The 26,504-nt window shown below is 45.2% G+C and overlaps 1 protein-coding gene across 1 annotated transcript in view; it reads right to left on the bottom strand.

Annotated features, from left to right (window-relative positions):
- The window catches only part of gabrb4 (gamma-aminobutyric acid type A receptor subunit beta4), a gene marked incomplete at both ends in the record, with an annotated part of 91,730 nt that overhangs the window by 26,272 nt on the left and 38,954 nt on the right, over positions 1-26,504 (bottom strand). The window contains one exon of the mRNA XM_080748789.1: positions 334-401. Within this exon, the coding sequence (XP_080604915.1) occupies positions 334-401 (68 nt within the window). The remainder of the gene's footprint in view (positions 1-333; positions 402-26,504) is intronic.

The raw sequence follows: 26,504 nt of genomic DNA on the forward strand, positions 1-26,504 counted from the left end.
GGATTCCTTGAGCGAGTTCCATACCGACCCTCACAGGTCTGTACAAATTGAAACATCGGGCCGAGAACAATGGTGTCTGTCCCCTTTTCATTTGCACTAGCTAGACCCCCGGGAGATGGATTGCTGCAGTGGAGCGCAAAACCCACCAAAAGCTCCCAGTACTTGACACACACACACACACACACACACACACACACACACGCACACAAACACAGTTTCCCAAGCCGTGCTCACACGGCCCATTTGGTTCCATTTTGCACACTCTCATGGGGGTTCCTTGAAATTAAATAGTTTGAGAACCACTGGTATAAAAGGACCGAAGTTTAAACTCACCATGTTTACTTCTGAGATAGAGTCGATGCTTGCTATGTTGATGCTCATGCTCACGATGACTGGAGGACCTGAGGGGGGACAAAAATATAGAGATAGGTGTGTCAGGCGTTACGTTAATAAATAATAATTTGTTGCACGGAAATGTTCTGTTCCAGAGTTGCAGAGTCTGTTTTGACTGTCCCTTTCTCTACCACGTCACACAACATTCATCCACAGCCAAGGCAGATGATGTTGATGATGATTGTGAAAAAGTGACTGAATCATTACAGAGACTTGAGGAATCTTGTGCATAAAAAAGTGCCCTCTTAGATTCTTTGTCCACATGCACATACAAACCTTAATACAAGGTTACAGGTTACATACAATACCGCAGATATGATACAGTTACTGTATAGATACTATACAGAAAAGTAAGACTTTTGTTTTTATAGTGTCAATACATGCTCTTTCAACCTAGAATATATATATAGTATATCAATTAGGGGTGCAACAGTTAATTGAACTAATCAATTGATCGATTAAAACAAAATAGCAAAAAAAAAGCCAATCTGCTCTTAACTCCAGCCCTACCCAAGGCAATAGTTTTTGTTATTTACATTCACCTAGTTCCCCTGTCTCTAAACACAACTTCCTTCTGTTCCCCAGAGAACTCTGCTCTCAGCTCTGACGATGCCATGCTACTCTCGCTACCCAAACCCCTACTCCACATTTTGTTACTCTGCTTTACACGTTATTAGCAGTCCACTGTCCCAACGCTGGAGAAGGTTCTGGTAGACGAACAGAAGCCATTACCCAAACCATATAGTGAAAGAAAAACAGCCAGGTTTATTCATATTCAAGATAACAATCACTATCCTCATAGGCTATATATTTCAAATGCTTCATGTAGCTACTGTTGAGGGACGTTAAGCCTAATGTATGCTCCACGTCAAGAATATCTGAACTACAAGCTCACACTGTCCACCAGTGCTCACAACGCGTCGAGGATGAGATGCATTGTGAGCCATGGTGGACTCCACCTCCAGTACCAGAGTCAAAGTATCTATGCTCCTGGTCGTCTTTCTTTGGGTGCAGGGGCTTTGCCCTTCTGTGCTACAGCTTTTCTGTCTTTGTTTTGTTTTTCCTTAGAATTCTTCTGCTGAAAAACCTAAATGGAAAAAAATGGCGTATGCTTAAATAATAGTTAGAAGAAGGACTTTAGCTTCAAGAGCAGGCAATTCCAATCCTTCTGCACAATCCTTCTGCCTCCTCTCGCACTCTCTCTCTCCTCATTCCCAAGGGACCCCCTCCCCTCCCCATCCCCCTCTCCAGTAACATCCCCAAACGGGGAAGCCCTACTTATTGAGGACTTCCATCCTGTGCCATGAGAGCGTTTGGTCATCGATAGTGATTCATGGGGGGACAAATGATGTTACACTGAGACACTCTGGAATTACCAAGATAAGAATTGCTTCTGCTTGTTAGCTGGCACAGGGGAGGTGTGTGCCAAGTTGTTAATGTGGTTTTCCCCATCCTTATTTCCCGTTGGAAGTGAGTGATGAGATCTATAGCCATTTCCTGACTGTCATTGAACCGCTTGCTCTCAAAATGGTGTAGCACATTTCTCTGGCGGGTTGCGACTCGCATTTTTGCAGGCAGTCAAGTTGTCTGAAAAGGGATAGTACAAGTGGCATTCCCGCTGTAAAGAGCAGGGAACTCTAATATTAAACATTAAAAATCTATAAGCTGCGACATCTTCGAGTGTCCTTGAAAAGCCCAAGGCTATTCAAACAGAACCGACTTCTCACCCCTATTCTCTGCTCCGTTTTATAGACATTCAGCATGACGACAGCTGCTTCAAATAGAGGCCCCTGCTTAATTTTGGAGGTCAATTAAGTCACTATTAAACTTGCCTTATCAAATGACTCTGTTACTGATAAGAAAGATGTACAGTAATTGATGCTTTCAATCAGCATCTAATCTTGGAACATATATCCATCCATTTTTCTTTTTTTTGTGTACAAAAAGACCAGAGTACTTTAATTGCCTTCCATCGGTGTACCTGCCAAGACAACTCTGAAGTCTAATAGCTTGAAACAAGTCCTTTGGATACTTGTGTCTAGCTCACATTGCGATTATTTATATATTTTTTTACTTGTACTTACTGTAATTTGATTTATTGTACTCCAGTAGAATGTAATTGAGCAACTTTGTAGTTGACGCATTGCAAATGTGAGCTGTAGATTGGCATTTTTTTTATTAATAATATAAATAAATGTTTTACTTTTGTTACAATTTCTCAGATAGAGACTTTAATCACATCTACGTTTTTTCCAAATCTATTTGAATATTTAGCACTTTCTGACAAAAGATTTCAGTCAAAACATTGGTAATCAGGACTTTGATTCTGTTGTAGTCAAGTGTGTAGTGCTAATGCAGGATTAATGAATGGGGGGGGGGCTCTACAATGTCTACCACCACACATTACTAATACAAAACAGATGTAGGAATGTGTTAGGGGGATTCACTGTTTATCCCCGCAGGAGTAGGTCCTAATCTCCTATTAATTTGAAGTTGTCAAAGCTGATTACATTTAGGAACCTACCACACGGTTCAATCCATCCGAGGTGTGTGTGTGTGTGTGTGTGTGTGTGTGTGTGTGTGTGTGTGTGTGTGTGTGTGTGTGTGTGTGTGTGTGTGTGTGTGTGTGTGTGTGTGTGTGTGTGTGTGTGTGTGTGTGTGTGTGTGTGTGTGTGTGTGTGTGTGTGTGTGTGTGTGTGTGTGTGTGTGTGTGCGTGCGTGCGTGCGTACACGAGTGTGTCTGGGCAATGAGTATAAATCAAACATTTAAGGACAAATTTGTAGGCTACCAACTTCCAATGTCTCCTGGCACTGTTCATTATCACTTAGTGGCCTTGCATTCTGTTCTCATACTTGTTCCTTGTTGAATACTCCTGCACCTGCAGTCAGAGTACTTTAACCCGCCAGGCGATCTCCACATGCCGTGACTGTCGGAACAAATTGCTCCGGGAGTGAATGAGTTTGCACTGCGGTTGCTGACTTGGATCGGACCCAACACGATCTCCCCAAAACTCTTACCGCTCACTGTGGCAATACGCAGGGGCGTCACAAGGGGTGGCGAAGTGGGACTGAGTTACTAGGGCCCAAGGTGGAGGGGCCTTAATTATTTTATACTTCAGCTATTGAAAAATAGCAGATCTACAAGCTCACAGCTGCGAGCTTGCAGATCTGCTATTTTTGAAAAGTCATGAAAATGTGTGCAAATCTTCCATATATGTGAATATTTGTAACTCAAATTTTGTTTCTCTGGGATCCCTGGAACTAAATATTTTGAGATGGGGGTCCGTGGGCCAAATACATATCATTTTGGGGGTCCTTCACATGAAAAGGTTTGAGCACCAGGGACATAGAAACATAGGTTTTTCAAAAAACTAAAATAAATTTTCACGATTTTTCAAAAATAGCAGATCTACAAGCTCGCAGCACGGCACTCGATGCCGCGCAGTGAGCTTGTACATCTGCTATTTTTCAATAGTTAAAGCACAAAGTAATAATGCGTCCCCATTGTACCCAGGGCCCAGACACCCCTGGCAATACGTGGCAGGGAATATCCTTTGATTGATGTTCCCAATGTAGGAAGTGTTACTTTGAAACCTTGTGTTATTATTGCTGCATCTTTGGACAGTCCAATTAATGTACGTTTTAACATGAAACGACTTTCAGAGCTGGAAACGAGAAAAAAATGGGAACTCGTGTCTAGGATGTTCAGCCTAAAGTGCTCGGTGTCAGAATAGAATTGAATGAGCTGTGCGCACATCGTCACTTGTCGGGCAGAAACCTTGTATCTCCAAGTTTCAAATGTGTACGTTTTTCTTCGTAAAGTTAAGCCCTGCTTCGTCATACAAGACTGTCGCACAAAACTAGTGAAAATAGCAGATCTACAAGCACACTACGCCTCGCAGAGTCTATTTTCACTATTTTAAATCATTTATAAAATGATACAAAACAAACGTTTTTTTGGACATACAAGGTTTCCACCCGACAACAACGATATTGGGTTTAGCTCTGCATTGGTACAGTAGGTCATCACACATTAGTGAGAAAATCTCAAACACTACTGTGTAATAAGTGAATACAGGGACGGACTGGGACTAAAATTCAGCCCTGGCATCTTGGATAGACCAGCCCCCACAACCAGTGCGAGCGCATATACTTTACCGACTCGTCGGGTCAAGGGCGGCACATATAAATACACAAGCTTTTAATACCACAAAACAGACAACATAAATGATAACTACACAACTACACAATCCATACATTGTATAAGTTAGTATACAGTTCTCACCACCAACAAGCAAGAGTATGAACATGATTAGTGCCAAAATGTGTCAGAACTTTGGTTAATTTTAACCGATATTGTTACCGATATTTTTACTGGTCTTCTTTATTTTTTTGGGGGACACCAGCCCCCCCGGTCCCCTAGCCTACCGGCCCACCGGGCAAATGCCCTGTATGCCAGAAGGCCAGCCCCCCCCTGAGTGAATACTACTATTTCCTCTCTCAGCCCACTGCTGCTCAACCTCAGTCTCAGTCCACTGCTACTAACGGCCCACTCGGAAAAGATCTGATAATTACGATGTTTCTCCAAATACTGGTACTAAAATATTAACTATAGCATAACGCTTGACTGAAAGGCCCCATCTATACTCTCATCACTTTTTTGTACTCCCCCAACCAGGGGCGTCACCAGGGGTAGGAAAGTGGGACTGAGTTACTAGGGCCCAAGTTGGAGGGGCCCTAATAACTTCATCTATTGAAAAATAGCAGATATACAAGCTCACAGCGCGGCACCGAGTGCCGCGCTGCGAGCTTGTAGATCTGCTATTTTTGAAAAGTTGTGAAAATGTGTGAGAATCTTTGAATATATGTATTTTTTAAGCGAACATTTCTAACTCAAATTTTGCTTCTGGGGGGTCCCTGGAACTAAATATTTTGAGATCGGGGTCCGTGGCCAAATTCATATCATCTTGGGGGTCCTTGACATAGGTTTCTTGCACGCATTTTCAAAATAGCAGATCTACAAGCTCGCAGCGCGGCACTCGGTGCCGCGCTGTGAGCTTGTATATCTGCTATTTTTCAATAGTTAACATTCATGGGGGGCCCGCAGTGAATCCTTGTACCCAGGGCCCAGAATTTGGTGTGACGCCCCTGCCCCCAACCTCCCTGTGCACCTCCCCCCCACACTCTTCCCTCTACACTAAATGGCCTGCAGCTTTGTCATATTCCCTGACCCATCTTTCTAAAAAAAAGAGAGAGAGATGGAGAGAAAGAAAGAAAGAAAAAAGTGGAGCCATTTTCCATTGCACTTTGTGAAGGCAACCAGTAACAGTTTTCCCCTGAGATGTCAAAGTACATTCGTTCACAAGATGAAAACAGAAAGCCCCGAAATCTCCCTCTCTCCCTCTGCCTCTCTCTTTCTCTCCCTCGCCTTCTCTCTCTCTCTCTCTCTCTCTCTCTCTCTCTCTCTCTCTCTCTTTTTCTCAATGCCTATTTTGACCCTTGAGTGAAACAGAAGGATCCACTCTGTAGCAAAATAAAAATACTACCGGCAGTCGCACTTAACAACCGGAAAGGAAAGAACATGTCTCCAACAACAAACCCTTCACCTTTTCAGATAAAATACATTTCCATCTATTGTCAGTCCATGTTAAACAAATTGGGGTTTGTTTTTTAGTTTGTTTTTGGATTATTCAACAATCAATTTGAATATGTTCTGTAACATTCGGTGTCATTGTGCAGCTAATTTTTTCTGAAGTCAGGTCGGTCGGTCGGTCGGTCGGTCGGATGGTTCATCTTTTTGTTTAACCCACATCCCCTTTTTCTTCTTGTTTGTTTGTTAACCGCTTGTGTACTGCTGTGTGTATTTCTATACAATAAAATAAAATCAATAAATAACTGTAAAACAAAAGAAAAAAGAGGGCCGCCTCGGTGCTTTATGGCCTGAGGGTGGCGCTAGAGGACTGGCCATGGGGTCACCAACATCTGTATGGACCATCCTCTGGGGGCGCAAGGGGTTGTGTAGCAGTAGTTTCGCAGATATGTTATTTGGTAGACAGTCTGACTAACTAATGATCTAATAATTGTGTCGCGGTAAGCCACACAAGCATTTACCAGGAAAGGTTTAATGTAGAACCTATTTACGATTTATGATGCCACGTTTGTATGAAAACAAACTATGACAGTTCTTTTCAGACAACCCATAAAGTCCTTAAATGGTTCCCTACCTTTTATAGACCATAATATGAACTGAGCTAGAGAACCTTTTCCAGCTCGATGTGGCACAAACCTTTTTTTTTCTTCTTTTTTTTCCATTCCATATTGAACCTTCTTTGCCAGAGTGTACATGTGTGATTACCATATCAGTGTATCAACACTTTTCACCGCTGTTCTAATAAGCTCCTCGTAAGCCACTGAATGTTGTGACCCGCCGCTGTTTGCCAAGATCATACGCTGACTTAATCTCCCAGAGTATCGACAACCTTCAATTGAGTCTGATATTGACACGTTAGACGCTGATGTCAAGTCAACGTCAAGTCAAAGCTGCATTTGCGTATATTGTAGCACATTTCATACAAGAACATCGATAGCAATGTGACTGTGGCACCTTAAAAAACGAGGTGTGTGTGGGTGTGTGTATGTGCGTGCGTGCGTGCGTGTGTGTGTGAGCCTGACACCCCAGCCCGGACAGCCTTGAGATGCCACCATCATTCTTTTGTATTTATTTTCATCTCTTTGTGCGGACTTTGGAGGAAATCTGGATGCCATAGGGCAGTGGTTTTTATGTCAAGGTCCATTATTTATTCTGCATTTGAGCCACAGACCACCATTTGATGAGATTCAGCCTCTCAGACCAAACATCTAGAATATTTTATTATCGTTGGACGCAATTCCATGCTGTATTGGTGTTAGTACCCTAGGAGAGACAGGCAAATGTTGATCAAAATAACAATAATTAAGTCATGTAAAATGAAACCAAATGAATCTGTACGCTCTTAAGAGTTAAAGATCTATAAGGGTCCATTTGGTTACCAACTCTCCATCATTTAGCTGCAGGGGACCACCTGGAACCCCCTTCAAGGACCACTGGTGGTCCCCGGGCCACTGGTTGAGAACCACCGCCATAGGGTGTGGCGTACATATTCGGTTGTGTGGAGCGGAAAACAAATGAGTGGATTGCACAGGATTGCATCTCTGCATCTTCAAGCGATATAGCTGTCTGATAAAAGAACGGGGAGGACAGATGGCCATGAAAAGCTACACTGTAAAACCGAGTGGGGTCCATTTGGTTCCATTTGTACACTCTCTGAGTTACAGATCCGTAAGGAATCGGGATCCATTCTGCTCGTGACTATCAATCATTTAGCCAGGCAGGGACCCCCTGGGACAGTCCATTTGGTTCCATTTGTACACTGGCTGAGTTAAATGGAACGCAATGGATTTTGTTGTGTATTAGAGGCTCGGGCTTGTGTGGTCCCCGAGTAGGCCGGAAGTAATGTGATTAATCACACGAACATGTATAGCCTATTTGGCCAATACACATTAGTTAGAATGTCAAATTCCCCGTCACAGCAAATTTCTCTTTAAACCAGGGGTCTTCAACGTTTTCATAGATAGACTCACAGACTTGTTTGACAGCATTGTCATCAGTCTATGTTGGATTCGTGTTAATGTGTTTTTTCATTTAACCACTTAAATCGTTGATATTTAGACCTTTCACTCTGTACTTGGTCTGCTGTTTACTGTCAATATTCCAGGATGACCTCCCACTTGGGTAATGACGCCCCCTGGCGATCATTCAGAGAAACTACTTCAGCTCCCGTACTAACGTAGGTAGGAAGGGCCTGTCACTCAAACCGGAGTGACCCGCCTCCAGGCTATATAAGCCCCCGGAGGCGGAAGTAACATCCTCTTTTTCACTCTCTGCGATATCACATTCAGATAAGTTGAAACTCAGCCTTTGTATTATTATTCTTCGCGCATTAGCCTAAAGCGGTGGCATTAGGAGTCGCCCACTGGCGAGTGTTGAATTAACCCGTACTTAAGAATACTTATTCTTGTTCCGTCCTAAATCGACGGTTATTTCCTTTTATAACAAAGGATTATTACTGCTTGTTCAGGCCTCCGCCGAAGCAAGCGTGGCATAGCATTAGCCGTTAGCTTGTTAGCTCGTCTGCTATTGTTAACGTTAGCTACACTGCTCACCGCTTGTTCAGGCCCTGCCCGAATCAAGCGTGGCCTAGCCTTAGCCGTTAGCTTGTTAGCTCGTCTGCTTCTGGTTAACTCTATCTACAGTGCTTCGCCATGGATCCTCTGGCCTTCCTGCCGAGGCAATGTCCAGGCTGTCCAGGACTCATCGACGGACAGGATCTTCACCATCTCTGTGTCGGCTGCATGGGCGTTGCACACGCCTTCTCTGCACTGAGTCCTCAGGGGAGAGCAGGACCTTTCTGTGACTGCTGCGTGGCCTACGACCACGATGTACTGATACACCGGTTCTTCCTAGCCAGGGCAGGCCTCGGGGCCTGCGCTCCACCAGGTGGGTCCACTGCTCTCAACCCCACAGCCCAGTCTTTCCTTCCCCAGGCGGCCCGCACCGTTGGTCAAGGTGCGGCGCTGCCTTCCGGAGATCCGCTTGACAACCAGCGCGCCATTCCAAGTCAAGATGGCGCCGTGCTACATGAGACACCGCCTGCCGCGCAACCGACCGCAGCTAGCTCCACTGTCACTGGAGCTGGCGGGTCTGGTGAAGTCGCCGCTAAGAAGGCGACCAAGAAGGCTAACACCCAGACGAAATCTCCGGTAGCCTTTTCCCCTTCGGGCGCGGTGCCCAAAAAGAAACGCTTGGATGTGACCGTCGGGGACGTCCCCCTCGACGTGAGCATCACCAAAACAGTCCAGACCTTCAGGCGAGAGTCGGACCTGAGCTCCGGTCAGAGCGAGGGTTCTGGTTCTGAATACTCTGGATACACGGCCGAGGAGGAGGAGGACTCCGTCGAGGACGAGGGTTCTCGACTCACGGTCACTGTGAAAGGTAATGCCCCTGCGGCTCCAGCACGTCAACTGGACGCCGCAGGGAGCTCCCAGGCCTCCTCAGGCACCACTGCCCCTCCACCCGCCAGTCAAGCGAGTGATGCGGGAGCAGAGGACGTCGATTCTGCAGCAGAAATGCTGGATCATCTCACAGTCTACATGAGAGCTCTGGCCAGAGTTGGAGAGGAGTTGCCACCTCCTCTCCCCTCTGAAGAGGCAGAGGATGATGATGAAATGCCCGGGCAGGAGCCTTCGGTTCCCGCCCCGTATGTCCTCTCCAGGCTGCCGCTGGTGAAAGGTTTCACCAAGGCCCTCCATTCCTCATGGAAGACACATAAAGACCCCAGGAAGCTGCCTTTCTCTGTGCTGGATTTGGTGGGCGGTGCGGAGGCAGGCATGTCCACCTGCCCTAACCTGGACCACCTGTTGGCACAATCTTTTCTGAGTTCCGTCAGACCCCAGTACAAAGATGTAGGCACGGCTAAAAACGGGCCGTTTGTTGGCCCCGTCGGCACCAACCCGCCGGGGTTCACTGTCCTGGAGGTCAAGCTGCAGTCGGACAGGGCTCGTAACGCCTACCGGTCCGCTGCTCTGGCCGCTAAGGACCTAAATCTGATCCAGCTCTTGCTCGCTTCCACCAAGGACCTGGTCAAAGGTCTGCCCACGGGGGAGCACACAGCTGAACTGAACACTCTATTTGACATCATGCGGAAGGTCAATTGGCATGCGGTTAAGTGGATGGGCAGGTCCATGGACTACAACCTCCAGTCTGAGAGAGCCCGCTGGCTCGACTATGTCGACCTCGAGCCTAAGAGGGACGTGGGCGAGAAGCCTCTAGGTCCTCGCGGGGAGATGTACAAGTCTCTCATAAATATGGAGAACAGTCCCACCACCCTCATGGGTGGGGGCTTGGAGCTGCTGCAGGGTAGAGTTACCTTCTTCAAGGCGGCTAAGGACATCGTCGAGTCCACCACAGTGCCACAGGATGAACCGCAGCAAGCTAGGAGGACGTCCCGCTCCTCCCGCGCCAAGGAAAGGGGCCGCTCTGCTTCTTTTAAGAAGCACTCGTCTTCCTCCAGGGGAGCCTCTGCAGCCAGGGCGCCTGACAGGCCCCGCACCAAGGCTGTGGTTCCCGAGCGCGCTCAGCCGCGCCGCCCGTCCAAGGATGGCAGGCAGCAGTCTTCATACCGCGGTGGCCGCGGTAGGGGACAGCGCAAATGACACTCTGAAGAGGGGAATTGTGCTGGGGCGGGGGTCCGAGGTGTCTCTCGGTCCCCCTCCCCCCAAACGAGGGCGTTTTTCGGTACCCCGTGTCGGGGAAATGAAAATGTTAATTTTGATGCCTCCTGTGTCGGCAATAAACATGTTGAAAGAACAAAGTCTGTCTCTGTCCAACTCTCTCGCACTAGCACAGACGACCCCATCGTGCATGCCTCCTGTAGTAATGATGAAGTCCTGTCAGGACTCGATAATCAATCACAGGTTTTATCAGAAACCAGTAATGTTAATGTCAAACAATTATGTGGTTCCTCAAGCGCGCGAGTGGGATATCCCTCGCGTCGACAATATGAATCCTTTATGCATGCCTCCTGTAAGAATGATGGAGTCCCGTCAGGACTCTTTAATCAGTCAGAGGTTTTATCAACAACCAGTAATGTTAACGTCAAACAATTATATGGTTCCTCATGCGCGCGAGTGGATTTTCCCTCGCGTGAGCGATGCTATGAATTTAACCTTGAGTCAGAAATTCTGTCGGCCTACTATGAGCCCGGGTCAAGGGACAAGCATAAAGGCCTTAGAGCAGGTATTAAACGTAAAAGTTCCTCTCCTGTCAGGGGAGAATGCTTTAGTTGTGGGCGAGTCTGTTTATCAGTCGAATCGCTTTGCTCTTCCTGTCGCTCTATCGAGCCAAAACCGAACGCTTCCGGTTTCACCGGATACGGATTCGCTAGCTCCCCGCTTCCGGTCCGGCCGCAAAAGAGCTCCGCTAGTCAAGCGGTACAATCGGAAGGTGTTCCCACCTTGCGGCCTATTGAACCCCTGCGCTCCGCATCCGGGTGTTCCGGATACGGATACGCAGGTTCCCCACTTCCGGTCCCGCCGCAAAATAGCTCCGCTAGTCAAGCGGTACAACCAGAAGGTGTTTCCGCCATGCGGCCTATTGAACCCTTGCGCTCCGCATCCGGTCGTTCCGGATACGGATACGCAGGTTCCCCACTTCCGGTCCGGCCGCCAAAAAGCTCCGCCGTCACGGAAGCACAGTGGTGGGGTTTCTCTCGCTCAAAACACGCTAGCACGCTGTGCGCGCCAGTGGAAGTTATGCAACCCGAGCCATTGGGTATTTCGAACGATAACCAGGGGTTACAGGTTACAGTTCGCAGACATACCCCCGCTTTCGAGCAGGGTTATTCATACCAGAGCACGTGGTTTAAAAGCAAGTCTTTTGAGAGAAGAGATCAGCTCATTGCTAAGCAAGGGTGCTATAGTGGAGCTGGACAGGACCCAATCCCGCATGGGATTTTGGAGCCGTTATTTCCTGGTGCCCAAAAAGGGGGGGGGGCTACGTCCCATCCTGGACCTAAAGGCACTAAACGTGTACCTGAAGAAGTACGTTTTCAGGATGCTAACAGTACCCACCATGTTACGGTCGGTCAGGCAAGGGGATTTCCACTGTTCAGTGGATCTGAAGGATGCTTATCAGCACGTCCAGATTTATCCCCCACACAGGAAATTCCTTCGGTTCGCCTTCGAGGGTCGCCTGTACGAGTATACAGTACTCCCTTTCGGTCTGTCACTGAGCCCGAGGGTTTTCGTGAAAGTGACCGAAGCAGCCATCGCCCCGCTGAGACGGCAGGGCGTCAGGTTGGCGACGTACATCGACGATTGGATGATTTCAGCGAGCTCCGCCCACGAAGTGGCGCGTCACACACAAGTGGTTTTGGCTCACCTGAAGGCCTTAGGTTTCATAGTCAACCACGGCAAGAGCATGCTGACTCCAGCAAGTCGTCTTACATTCATTGGGGTCCTTCTGGACTCATCCGACATGTCGGCCCGTCTCTCAGAGGAGAGGGTGGACAGGTTTCGGGAATGTCTCGACTCCTTTCAAGTGGGCCAGGAGGTCACTTACAGGAGTTGCATGGTACTGACGGGAATGATGGCTTCCGCAGTACATCTGTTGCGTTTGGGCAGGTTTCATATGAGACCTTTTCAAAGATGGATGTTATCCCTCGGGATCCCGCCCTCCTTGAAGTACAAGAAGGTTACGGTTTCCCCTTCCTGCGCGATCGCCCTGTCTCCGTGGCTGGTGGAGGGGTTCCTCACCAGCGGAGTCTCGATTGGCGAGGTGGTTTCCCACAAGTCGATCACGACAGACGCCAGTCTCAGTGGATGGGGAGCCACTTTCGAGGGGCGCACAGCGCAGGGGCTTTGGCCTCTGGAGATGAGGGGTCGTCACATCAACTATTTGGATTTGATGGCTATACTCCTGGCGCTCAAGCATTTCGAGCCTTGGATTTTGCATTGTCACGTCCTGGTCAGGACAGACAATACGACGGCCATGTTTTATGTCAACAAACAGGGGGGCCTGTCGTCGTTGCCACTGGACCGTCTGGCTCGAGAATTGACGGTTTGGTGCTTGTCGCGCCTCAAGTCGATCAGGGCCTCACACGTCCCAGGTCTCCTCAACAGCGGAGCAGATCTCCTGTCCAGGGGAGGTCCTCGCTACGAGGATTGGTCTCTCCACCCCAGGGTGGTGAGCCAGATTTTTCGCAAGTTTGGTCAGCCAGTGGCGGACCTGTTTGCGTCAGCGGAGAATACGAAGTGTCCGTTGTTCTTCGCGGTGAAGGGCAGTCCTCCCTTGGGGTTGGACGCCTTAGCGCACACGTGGCCGAGAGGTCTACTGTACGCGTTTCCCCCCTTCGACTTAATCCGACCCACTCTGGAGAGAGTCAGGAGGTTCGGTCTGGAGATGCTCCTGGTGGCTCCCTACAAGGGCACGTGGAGATCGGCGATCGCCCCTCTCCTTTGCGAACCGGGTTGGCAGCTGCCTCAGTGCAGGGACCTGTTGAGTCAGGCCAGGGGGGAGATCTTCCACCAAGGCCTGCAGGTCCTAGACCTGTGGGTTTGGCACGTGAAAGGTTAAACCTGCTGGCAGCCGGTTTTTCTTCTGAAGTGGTTGATACCATTCAGAGTGCTAAGGCGCCCTCTACGAGGGCGTCTTATGATGGAAGGTGGAATGCCTTTGAGGACTGGTGCGAGTCGCGTGTTCCACCTGTGGTGGCTCATGTGGCGTCAGCCCAGGAAATTCTGGAATTTATGCAGAACCGCTTGAGAAGTGGTCTAGCATTTTCTACCCTTAGGGGGTATTTGGCGGCTATTAATGCCTGTCACCTGGGGGTGGCGGGCAAGGCACCTTCTAAAGTCCCGGAGGTCATCAAGTTCATGCAAGGAGTTGAACGTTTGAGGCCGGTGACTAGGTCTTTGTTCCCAGTTTGGGATCTGCAGGTGGTTCTAGGGGGCCTATGTCGGGCTCCCTTTGAGCCGCTTGTAGGGATGCCTTTGAAACTTTTGAGTTTCAAGACGGCTCTTTTGCTGGCTTTGGCCACGGCTAAAAGAGTTGGTGACCTGCAAGCTCTCTCGGTGTCTGCGGAGTGCATGCAGTTTATGAACAATGATCTCAAGGTGTTGCTCAAGCCTCATCTTAAGTTTGTTCCTAAGAACATGGTGGTCCCTAAGGAGCCTGTTGTTCTTCTGGCTTTTCATCCTCCTCCGTTTGTCTCGGCGGAGGATGAGCGGCTGAATTGCCTTTGTCCTGTCAGGGCATTGAAGGCCTACTGTGACAGGACTGCTGGTTCTAGAGCTTCTTCTCAGCTCTTTGTAGAAATGGGCAATGTTCTTGTCAGAAAGCCGGTGTCTAGACCCACTCTTTCGAGGTGGATTGTGGATGCTATTAGGCTGGCTTACTCTAGTGCGGGTGTGGAAGTGCCGGAGGCACTTAAAGCCCATAGCACTAGAGGTGTGGCTACTTCGTGGGCACTGGCAAAGGGAGTCTCCGTTCAGGAGATTTGTGTTTCGGCGAATTGGTCTTCGCCTTCTACCTTTGCAGCCTACTATCACCTGGATATCGAATCCTCTTCGCTAGCGCATTCGGTTCTGGGTGCAGTTGCCTCCTCTACGTCATAGAGGAGTCGGATCTTCCCCTCCCACAGGTGGGCATGTAGCCACCTGGGGTATTTTGGGGGGGACCCTGTGTTTTCCTTATATAGTGTGTCTTACTTATAAGGCGGACTTGTCCTTTTCATTTAGTTGAATGAGGCGGACTTCGGTCTGTCAGGGTCTCTCCTTATTTTCTCATGCCTTCACACCCAGGTCCGGTGGGCCTGGGACCTTCTGGGTGATGGGTCACGCCCGTTTGGGCTGTGCTCACCCGTATGAGGGGTGTGTGGGGGTATGAGAGTAGGTTGTGGCTTAGAGGGGAGTTTAAGAATCCCAAGTGGGAGGTCATCCTGGAATATTGACAGTAAACGGTAGGTTCCGTACGGAACCATTGTTTACTTAGATATGGAAGGATGACCTCCCACGTAATGCCCCTCTGTTTCACTGAATGTGGCAGAGAGTGGTATTAAGAGGATGTTACTTCCGCCTCCGGGGGCTTATATAGCCTGGAGGCGGGTCACTCCGGTTTGAGTGACAGGCCCTTCCTACCTACGTTAGTACGGGAGCTGAAGTAGTTTCTCTGAATGATCGCCAGGGGGCGTCATTACCCAAGTGGGAGGTCATCCTTCCATATCTAAGTAAACAATGGTTCCGTACGGAACCTACCGTTTTTTAACTCTACGCCAAACCTATTTGCCGAAAATAGCCGATCTACAAGCTCTCAACGCCTCGCAGCGCGAGGCGTTGAGAGCTTGTAGATCTGCTATTTTTGTCTAAAGTTCTCCTCAGAATAGGGATTTGAGGATTCAAGTTGTTGATTTAAAATAATTATCCTGTATCACACAAAGATTTGGCGGACCCCCTAGTGGTCGTGGACCCCCTGTTGAAGACCCCTGCACTAAGCTATAAGAATGTCCACCAGAGGGCACTGTAATGACCATCCTCCACGTTATCCTCTGTGAAAACTAATTAAGAGACACATTGCGGTGATCAAATATTTGTTGAATTGTATGAATCTACAATTATAGGCGTCTTATGTCTGCAGCCTAGTTTAGTCTGCTGGCTGAATGTATGTTCTGCAATGTACATCACACACCGCAGTGTGAATCCTGTACTGTATGTCTGTTAGTCCTGCATTCAGTGTACAGTTGCTTTTGTTTGTGGCGACACTAGAGATCCAGCAGCCAAATGAAATGAATTGATGCAGGAAGAAGAACCCATGGAGTGTTGCTAGTGTGTTTGTATCACTACTGGAGAGCAGCGTTGCCTTGGTACACAGTCCTACCACACGCACGCACGCACACACAAGCGTGCACACAAGCGTGCACACACACACACACACACACACACACACACACACACACACACACACACACACAGCACGTGTGCACACACAGCACGTGTGCACACACGCGCGCGCGGACATATATATGTTTGTGTGTGTGTGTATGTATGTACTGTTACTACTGTATACCGTATATACAGTATATACCTGTGTGTGTGTGTATGTATGTATGTATGTATGTATGTATATATATGTGTATATATATATATATATATATATATATATATATATATATATGTATATGTGTATATATATATATATATATATATATATATATATGTATGTATATATAGTATGTGTATGTATATATAGTATGTGTATGTGCTATAATAACACACACACACACACACACACACACACACACACACACACACACACACACACACACACACACACACACACACACACACACAGATAACTCTGATAATCAACTCATTGCTTAGCAACAGTGGGCTCCATAGCAACGGTGGAGCATTCACACTACAATGTAGCAGGAGGAGGATGATGCAGCCAGTCTGCTGTCACTGCTCTACTACTGTTCAATGCTGCTGTATGCTGCTGCCACCACACCACACCACACCACACCACACCACACCACACCACACCACACCAAACCAACACTCTGTTCAATGCTGCTGTATGCTGCTCCCACCACACCACACCACACCACACCACACCACACCAAACCAACACTCTGTTCAATGGCTGCTGTATGCTGCTCCCATCAAACCACACCAAACCAACACTCTGTTCAATGGCTGCTGCTCACACCAACCCAGCCCCATTCAGAACCTCCTGAACCAGATGAGGTCCTACAAGGCTCTATACCGGTGGTTCTCAACCTTTTCAGGCCGCGACCCCCAAAATAATCATATTTTAACTGGGGACCCCCCCCCCCCCACCCTGACGAGCACTAAGCGTTGAGGCATTCCATTTTGTATAACACGGTTCTATTGTGAAAATAGCAGATCAACGCCTCGTGTTGCGAGGCGTTGTGAGCATATAGATCGGCTATTTTCACAATTTCTGCCTCTAATATTTGACAATTTGGCCAATGTTTAATTTGTCATTTTAGAGGTGTTAAAAAGTCCTTAAATTGTCACTTTAAAAATGTGCAGATACCATCTATACACTTAAACTTTATGTTGGTTTGTTTACTGTTGAGTGAGAAAACAATGTTTCACATTAAGCCAATTATCTGGGGACCCCCCCAAATATTTTGGGGACCCGAATGTCCCAACCCACAGGTTGAGAACCACTGCTCTATACCACCAAAACTAAACCAACACGTCTACATGATAACCTCCTTGCTGACATCCCTGGTGAAAATAAAGTTCAAATAATATACCTTTGTAAAACCCACCATTAATTCCAACATCTATCCTGCAGAGAATCCTTTCTTGAATGAACCAAATTATAGTAAACTAAATAGCATTATAATACGAAGGGCCTCTAATTTCATGTTGGTACACTTGCATTAAAACGCTAAGTCTAATGAAAACGGACAGCCCAACACAAGAATATAAGAACTTTTACTGCACTTTCTTCATCTTATTTTGAAAATATGCACCCAATCCCTTTGACATACTGTAGTTCTAAAGGAGAAGAGGGCTGGTTAGATACGGCCATCATTAGTCAAACTTGCACTTTTGTCAGTGAAATATGGCTGACACACCCACACCACCAGTGCCATATCCATGGTGGTGACGGTTTAGGCTCAGGATATTTGGGAATGTAACGTAAGTGACAGGATATTTTGTTAGTGCCTGCATGAAACTTTGAGAAAACACTGCACTCAGAGCATCATTAAACCTCCCTCAAACTACAGGCCAAAAGACTCTAATGCTTAATTAGGTCGTGTGATGGTGTCACACACATGGCGTGAGATTGTTGACTGGCGATTTTCAGAATCAATGTTTCTCAACCAGTTACCAGATAATGTCTCTAAATCACTGAATACTTTCTTTCCATTGCAACCGTAGTTGGTAAAGGTTAAGTGCTGTTTTTTGTTTGCTTTAGCTCAGATTTCAGTTGGAGTTTTCTGTCTGTTTCAATCTGTTGTCCTGGTAATGAAATTGGGATACACAAAATGCCCACAAATTTGTACCATGCATCTACTGTGCCTAAAATACTTTTGGAATAATTATTACAGTTACTGTAACTATGACAACCGCCACATCTTGTCCGACATACGTCCTTCCGTCCTTCTGTAACGCCTCAATGTCTATAGTCTATAGCTGTTGTCACATTGTTGACATTGTGACATCACATCGTTGTGACATCACCTCATTAAAGATCAAACCCTGGATATCCGTGACATCACATTACGTTATTGTCCCTTGTACTGTATGCCCATATGGAGATCCCTGATGTACAGTTAACAAAATGTTTCAGTAGAAATGCCGATCCAAAGGGAACAAGGACTGAGAGACAGATACTGACACGCACGGACGCATGTCTGGGGTCTCACAGCACACAGTTGGTTCTACAGACAGGGATCTCCATATATGGGCATGAAAGGGATTGTATGTATGATGTCAGACGTCATAGACGTCAAGACTTGATAGGACCTTCACATAACGAGTAACCGAGTAAGCATGTGTCTCACAGCACACGGTTGGTTCTACAGACTTTTGCACACGGATATCTCAGATTTTTGCCTATGTTCCATGCTACCCCTTAGGCGTCTTACTGGTTATACAGTATATAATTAACACAGAGACCTCATCCCCCAAAATCTTGCACTTACAGTACAGGTCAACAACGGTATTTTAAGGTTTCTTTGAAATATAATAGGCTACAACTTTTATAACACTTTGGCATTTCATGAAATACATGGGATTCTGACAAATACATCTAGATTGTATCTTAAAAATAGTGTTTTCCTGTTTTTGGTAATAGTGATATCATATGAAAGCAAATCGTATGGTGTATTGTGCTAAATAATCCTGCGTGCATGTGACTAAATTGTTACTAAGACACTGCTATTCATCACACCGTCAGGGTCCAATGCTTTAATCCATTTCATGTTTAAAATATGTAAATCTCACTTCATGTATCTGACTTTTTACTTGATCATTTTTATTTACTTTATGATCACAGAATCTGATGTTTACAAAATCCCCATCCATAATGGAGTGGAATAGCTGCAGAATTGTAACTGTTTCTCAAAGATATGATATTATTTTATAATCGATTAATCCGCTGATTAGTTTATTATTATAAATGATTCTTTTAAAATAGAATGACAGTAAAAAACTATAAATACTGTTCCTACAAAACAGTGTGGGCACGCTCGTAAAGAAATAATTTTGTGGTTGCCAACGTGACTATATTCTGCAGCGTGCTAACTGTCATGTGAAGCTCAACTAATACTCCAGCTAACACCACTCCCAGATGTTTTTCTACCAATTTCCAATTGCACCTCATTGGTTAAGGGCCCTGCCTTTATACTATCGGGCGGAACTTGATAGATAATAAATAAATAATGAAGATAACATAGTGTTCTCGCCTTTCAGGCGAGCCCACAATTAAATGGGTAATAAATACTCATCACAATGTTATCTGAACACAGACATCTCTAAATTAAAATACATTTAATTTATTTTAGAAATAGTCAATATTTTGCTCATGTGGGACAATGCCTGTCGGAAGTTGATTATGTCATTTGTCCATGTGTGGTCCATGGAATTGGAATGAATGTGCTAATAAAGAAATTCACACCAGTGTGAAGTGAGCGGTGCAAACACGAAACGTGCATATCTCCTTGTATGGGCCGTTCTGTCTGGGACGTCAGTTACTTTATGTATATGAGCACGGATCTCATCCGTTAATACACGCAAAGTGTATTCCATACATGCCATAGAGCTGGACCACAGATGGACAAATGACATCATCAACTTGTCCCCCTAGAGTAAAAGATGAACTGTTTCTAAAATAAACTAGAAAGATGCAATTCTGGGAAGTTGCCGTGACGCGAGTCACACTTGCGAATGAATTCCGTTTTACCATTTGAATATTCCCCATTCAAGTCAATGCGGCCGAGTGTGTGACGCAAAAACTGTGGGAGGAGTAGCGTGGCAAAATAAAGTTTATCCGGGAAAATAGATGGAAGAAGAAAAGTACACTATTATAGTCTGGTTGTCCTGGTGTTTTAAATTTTTGTTATAGAGGGCAGTTATAGTGTATTAAGGTATATAGTATAAGGCTTATTTGCCAGGGATCCTTTTAACATTAGGCAGTTGTCAAAAACAGAACCTTTCATTTCATATGGAACAAAGACACAGTTTGCTCCAAAACACTATTATAATCAAGCCAAGAGTTCATACCGTATGTACAGTATTGCACATACTGCAGTTACACTAGATGTTTACACTGAAAAAGGTTGTAGGATTTACACAATGTCCTGCCAAGACTTCCGCTATCTTTCATAGTGGGAGTGGCATCTCATACCCAGGGAACAAATCAATTGTGTGGGGATGTGGTACATAGCCTAAATCAAAACAAACTTTAGGATGTAGTTCGTTTGTGTGGATTTACAGCTTAGCAGGGGCACCAAATAGTGGTGAAAGGGTAGGTTTGGTGCAAAGCACCCTAGGGCCCTTAAGGACATTGTGAATTATAGATTTGTCTAATGCCTATTGGGGGCCAGGTGTGAATCTCTAACTGCTCCTCTCTGGTTTAGACCGCGCTACACTCACCAGGCCAATATGCTCATCAACGCAATTCGGAAATAAAACATCATACAGTTTTATTGCACTGTGAAGGAGAGTTTCTTTTTTAATTTCTTGATTCTGTGCACACAGTACAATATATTACCTAAGTGTGTTTTCCGGGCATAATAAGCTAGCACAGCACAGTACTCTGTGCCTTGAGGTGTGTATGATTTGTTGGAGAAATTACAATCACATGTCCAGACAAAACTATACTTTTTCTTGTTTTTGTTAATAGTCCAATTAACAAAACTCTTGACCAGAGTGGAGTGAGAGAGTGCCATGGTTGGCTTCATGCTAAACGGAACTGAAACCAAGGTCATGACCTATTACGTCACCGAAGAACATCCGTTCCAAACAACAATAGGCGCTATGCACAGCAGCCATATTGGAAATAAATTGGGCCTCTTCCCTTACTTCCGTCAAAGGTCTTACCAATTATACTAGATATACCTTTATTATCGCAAGGGGGAAAATCAGTTGCCCAGAGGCAGCACAGCAGTATAAGGTTATTTACAAAGTTACAGAGAAGTAAGAAAAAGATAAAAGAAAAACAAGAACAGAGTACAGTAAAGAGCAACTAAACTAACTCGGCCGCCCTTCATCTCTTTTATGGGCATATTGGTTGGATGGGCGGTTCTACTGAAAGAAATGTTGTTTTGTACAACTGTACATCATGCAAGTTCAGTAACGGCAGGGGTAGCTAAGAACGTAGGCAAAGATCTGAGCTATCTGTGTGCGAAAGTTGGAGTCTGTAGAACCAACCATGTGCTGTGAGACCCCTGTCATGCAATTCGGGGCTCTGCTTCAATTAGTAGTTGGGATTAAGGCTCTGTTCTATTTAGTGTTGCACAGTGGTTCTCAAACCTTTTAATTTCAAGGACCCCTGTAACTCTGAGGGTGTATAAATGGAACCAAATGGACCCATAAGGCCACCTGGAATCCCCTCAGTACACTAAGAGAGCCCCTGGACTTGATTGATTGATTGATTGAAGGCTTTATTAGAAGTTTGCATAGGAAAATGTACAGATTCATGACGGTACAGTTCACTGGTACAAGGTCTACTAAAAGGAGATCCATGAAAAGACTAAGCTTATTTCAACAGGAAACCATTAAAGTATCTCATATAACATTGAATGACAGACAAATAGAACACAGTACTATGCAGTAGATATGTAAAGAAAAAAAGAAAACAGTAGGTCTATACAATCAGTAAGTACAGTATATACAATATACTGTACACACACTTTAATACCCACTGGTCTAGCAGAGTTTCCACTTTGACCAAAATGGAACAGAGCCTTCATTAGTATCATTGGTAACACCTGTGAAGGAAGTAAGGAAGAGGCCCAATTCCTTTCCAATATGGCTGCTGTGCATCGAGCCCTATTGAAGGCACTGCCATGAAGGAGGTCAGTGACCTTAACTACCCGGGTGGGCGTATGGGTCGACTCCACAGAGAAGGACCTTCAAGTGAGGAAAGCTTGCATGGAGAGCTCTTAAATGTCTTATAACATATATATTTTTTATTCTTAAGCTTTTTTTTTCATGTTTCCTGTTTTCCTACACCAAAACAATCTGTAGTTTTTTGAATAATTAGGCTTAGAAAGGTGAGTTCATTTGTCTCTGGATGTATGCATCATCGTCCAGGGGAGGGTGTGGTTGTAGGGGAGGGTATATCACCTTTCCTGTTACTTTACATTGTGTTTGCATCGGTCCAATGCACCATTTACCATTTATCATTTACCACTTTCAACTTTGAACCACTTTGAACATAAAAAAAAACTAAAAAAAAAAAGAAAAGAAAAAGATTTATGCCATAAGACCTTTAACCCTTTCCAAGCCACTAATATTATTTTAATATTAAAACCGTTTTATACCGGACATCTGAGCAAGGAGTCTCAGCCGGGGCGTCTTTTACCGTATGTCATTAAAAACGAAATAAATGATTTTTATCTGAAAATCGGCGATCGTCTAACCTTCCCTCGTCACCGCTCGTCCATCGTTAGCGCATGGCTCGTCTGACATGAAGCAGAAGTGACGTCAGGTCCTTTCCCTGTAATAGCTTCCCAGCTGCCGTCCATTTTCTGTTTATACGTTAGTGCTAGTATAGCTGGAGTGCTGGGGGCTAAGCTAGCGAAAATGTTCATATCGACTGAAGAGTCATACTTGGATTATTTGAGCCGACATTTACGTGAACGGATCGCGCACGCGAAACGCACGGGGAGAAGATGCGTCGGCCGAAACCGCCACTCTAAACCAATGCAGACTGAGGAATTTCGCTGGGGACTGTGGTGAGAATACAACGGGGATCGCCTGATGGTTATGGGGGATGAAGACCACGTGATATAGCGCTGAAGGTCTTGTAAAATGAATGCGGTTCAGATCATAATATAATAATCGAAATTTCACTGCTAATCTACCAACTAGCCATTCTATTTCGGCTGGCAAAGTGTTAATCACAAGATCAGTTTCTTTTCTGCGACTGAAGTCTATTTTCCTTTTCACGGCTGTGAGTGCTGGACACCGATGCAAGCCCCACAGAGGTCCCTGGATGGCTGCTATACCAGAATGCTGTGTGTGTGGTGCTGAACATCAAACAGGGCAAACACATTACCGACAATCGTCTGTACTACGGGGCACTAGCAAGTGTATCTATCAGAGAAGATAGCAGATACACAGGCATGGATCAAAAGGACGTCCCACCACTACCTACGTGGATGTGCTATAAAGAAAGATGCTGCTGCAGAAAGCACAAACGAACTGGCAAGATGTTTGGAGAATTGAGATGACTGGAGACGCCGATGGAGTAGAGGGCTCATCTGAGGACAACGTACAATTTACAATGTACAATTTAGTCATTTAGCAGACGCTCTTAACTCATTCCCTGCTAGGCCCGATAGTCCCGAGAATATTATAATGTCTCTCCCCGCCAGGCCCGATAGTCCCAAGAATTTTGAAAATTTAGATTTTCTTTTTTTTTTTCAATTTTTTTTTTGAAAATTTTTGTAGGCATGATAGCAATCGCGAAATTGCATGTTTAACCCCCATAGCAACCCCATCTTTCAAACATGGCAGCCATCTTTGTTTACATTTTAGGAAAACATAATGGCTGCTATGAATGCCTGAACGGATTTCCATTCGGATTTTTTTGTTTGAAAGCTGTGAGCAATGTACACACACGTGGTGCATTATCTAGGCATGGACATGACATTATCAGTGCAATATGAATTACATGGACGTCTATGGAGACAGAGGCATATGAGAGTACGAAGGTATTTACAAATGGCGGGGTATGAGTTAATCCAGAGCGATTTACAATAAGCAAGGACAGCGCAAGATAATACATCAAAATAGTAGGTAAACCAAGAACCATCATCAGTCTAACAGTAGAATAACCAAAAAAGGTAGAGAGAATAGTGACAAAGTGTCATCACGAAAGTAAATTGCACAACGTATTTTGGTAAATAATCCTTAGTACTCATTTAGCCTGTGTGCATGTTACAAAATTGTTACCAAGACGGTGCTATTCATCACACCTTCATGGTCCAACGCTTTAATCCATTTCGTTTTTTAAATATGTAAATCTCGCCTCATGTAGAGAATCCGCCTTTTTTACTTTCATTACTTTTATTTACTTTATGATGATAGAATCTATAAAAAATACACTTAAAATACAAAATGATAAACCCCTTCACAAAATGTTTCTGATAGACATTTTACCCAGCTGTTGGCATTTTGGCGATAATTTGTAGCCAAAAATATACACACAATTGTGAGCATGTACATGTGATCTTTTATTTATTAGAAAAAAAAAAGTGTTTGCCTTAAATGAAGTGCCCAAAATAGGGCTACCAGGCACTCAGCAGGGGCAACACATTGTGGTGAATGGGTAGGTTAGATTCAAAGGACCCCAGGGATGTCATCCTCTGGGTCCTTGAGGAGATCATGGATTATACTGTAGATTTGTTTAATGCAAGGTTCTTCAACAGGGGTCCGGGACCCCTAGGGGGTCCTCAGAGTTACTACAGGGGGGCCTCCAAATCTTTGTGTGATTGAAACCTTTTTTTTTCCTCCTCCTTTTTTATATTAACCACTTGAACCCTAGTGTCCATATTCTGAGAACTTTAGCCAAAAATAGCAGATCGGCTATTTTCAGCAAAGAGGTTTGGTGTAGAGGGGAAAAAAGAGCACACTAAGTACAAAGTGAAAGGTCAAGTTTATTATGTATTGACAGTTCAAGTGGTTAAATATCTGAAAACAAAATTGACCATGAATCCAAAATACACTGATGAATGTGCTGTCAAACGCTGTTTAACTATATGCAATCTATGAAAAGGTTGTGGGGGTCTCTGCTTCATCTCTCTCTCTCAACTAAAGGGCCCCTGGCCTGAAAACGTTGAAGACCCCTGCTCTAATGCCTATTGGGGGCTCAGTGTGAATCTCTAACTGCTAGACCACACTACACTCACCAGGCCTACTGTATGCTCATCAACACAATTGGAAATAAAACACCATATGCTGCACTGTTGTAGATAGTGTTTCTTTCTTCTTTCTGTACACAGTATATTCCCTGAGTGTGTTTTCGGAACAGGCATAATAAACTAGGATAGTACAGTATATGCTTGAGGTGTGTATGATTTGAGGAGGGAATGTAATTTTGTAAGAATCACACATCCACACTTGCACACAGCTACATTTTTCTGAAGGCCACCATCAATGCTATCTACATTATATGATAGAAAAGATATGCAAATCTGTGTGTAGAGGGCCGTGTTGCTGGCTGCAATTTGAATGGCTGAATACACTATTGTACCTGAGATTCACTGGCACCGTAGTTCAAGCTGATCGCACAGTAAAACTGACCAAAGCACATTTCGAATATCACAACCACCAGAGACTTTTAAAAATTACAGTATTGATAATGTCTCCGAGCACTAGGACTGTCCCTTGTCCACCTGGCTATTGGTTGCCTGTAATGTTATTGTAAAGGTTATGCCATAGCCGCTTACAACGCACTTGTTGTAAGACCCTTGCTACCAAAGCCTCAGCCGAATTGCAAGATCGGTCAACATTGCTCTTAGGAACTGTCTTCATTGAACAGTTTCACCATGGTTGGAAGCAGCCTCGCTGTCTCGCACACTCATGCGCACGCACGCACGCACACACCCGCATGCATGCACACCACACACACACACACACACACACACACACACACACACACACACACACACACACACACACACACACACACACACACACACTGCCTCCTCTCTTGACATAGTAAACACAGACAAGCTCGCTCACCCACTACATGTATATCCGATGCTCTCTCGACCTTACTCTCGACTCAACCCAACCTCATCTGACATGCACGCACGCACGCGCGCACACACACACACACACACACACACACACACACACACACACACACACACACACACACACGTGCGTGCGTGCTTTCTTCATTGTTTTAATGAAGCAGTGTTGAAAGAACAACAGATAAACTAATAGAAGAGGAGTTCATACTACTGGGTGAACTTCATCCTAGATCATTTTCTCACAAACTAACAAAACGCCTACACCAGGAGTTTGAATCTTTTTTTTTACTTTTCAATTACTTGCAGTGCACATGAGTTATAATACAGAGAGTAAAATCAGATGTCAGATTATATGAATAACTAGAAATACTGTTCCTTCGAAACAGTGTGGGCTCGATTCCAACCCAACAAATAGGATACTTTAAGGTACTGTAAGGTACAGTACCTTACAGTATTGTACTGTACCTTACTATACTGTACTGCACCTTACTGTACTGTACTGTACTGTACTGTACTGTACTGTACTGTAACTTACTGTACTTTACTGTA

Source organism: Nannobrachium achirus (assembly GCF_963921795.1).
Source record: "Nannobrachium achirus genome assembly, chromosome: 19".
Classification (NCBI taxonomy): Eukaryota; Metazoa; Chordata; class Actinopteri; order Myctophiformes; family Myctophidae; genus Nannobrachium; species Nannobrachium achirus.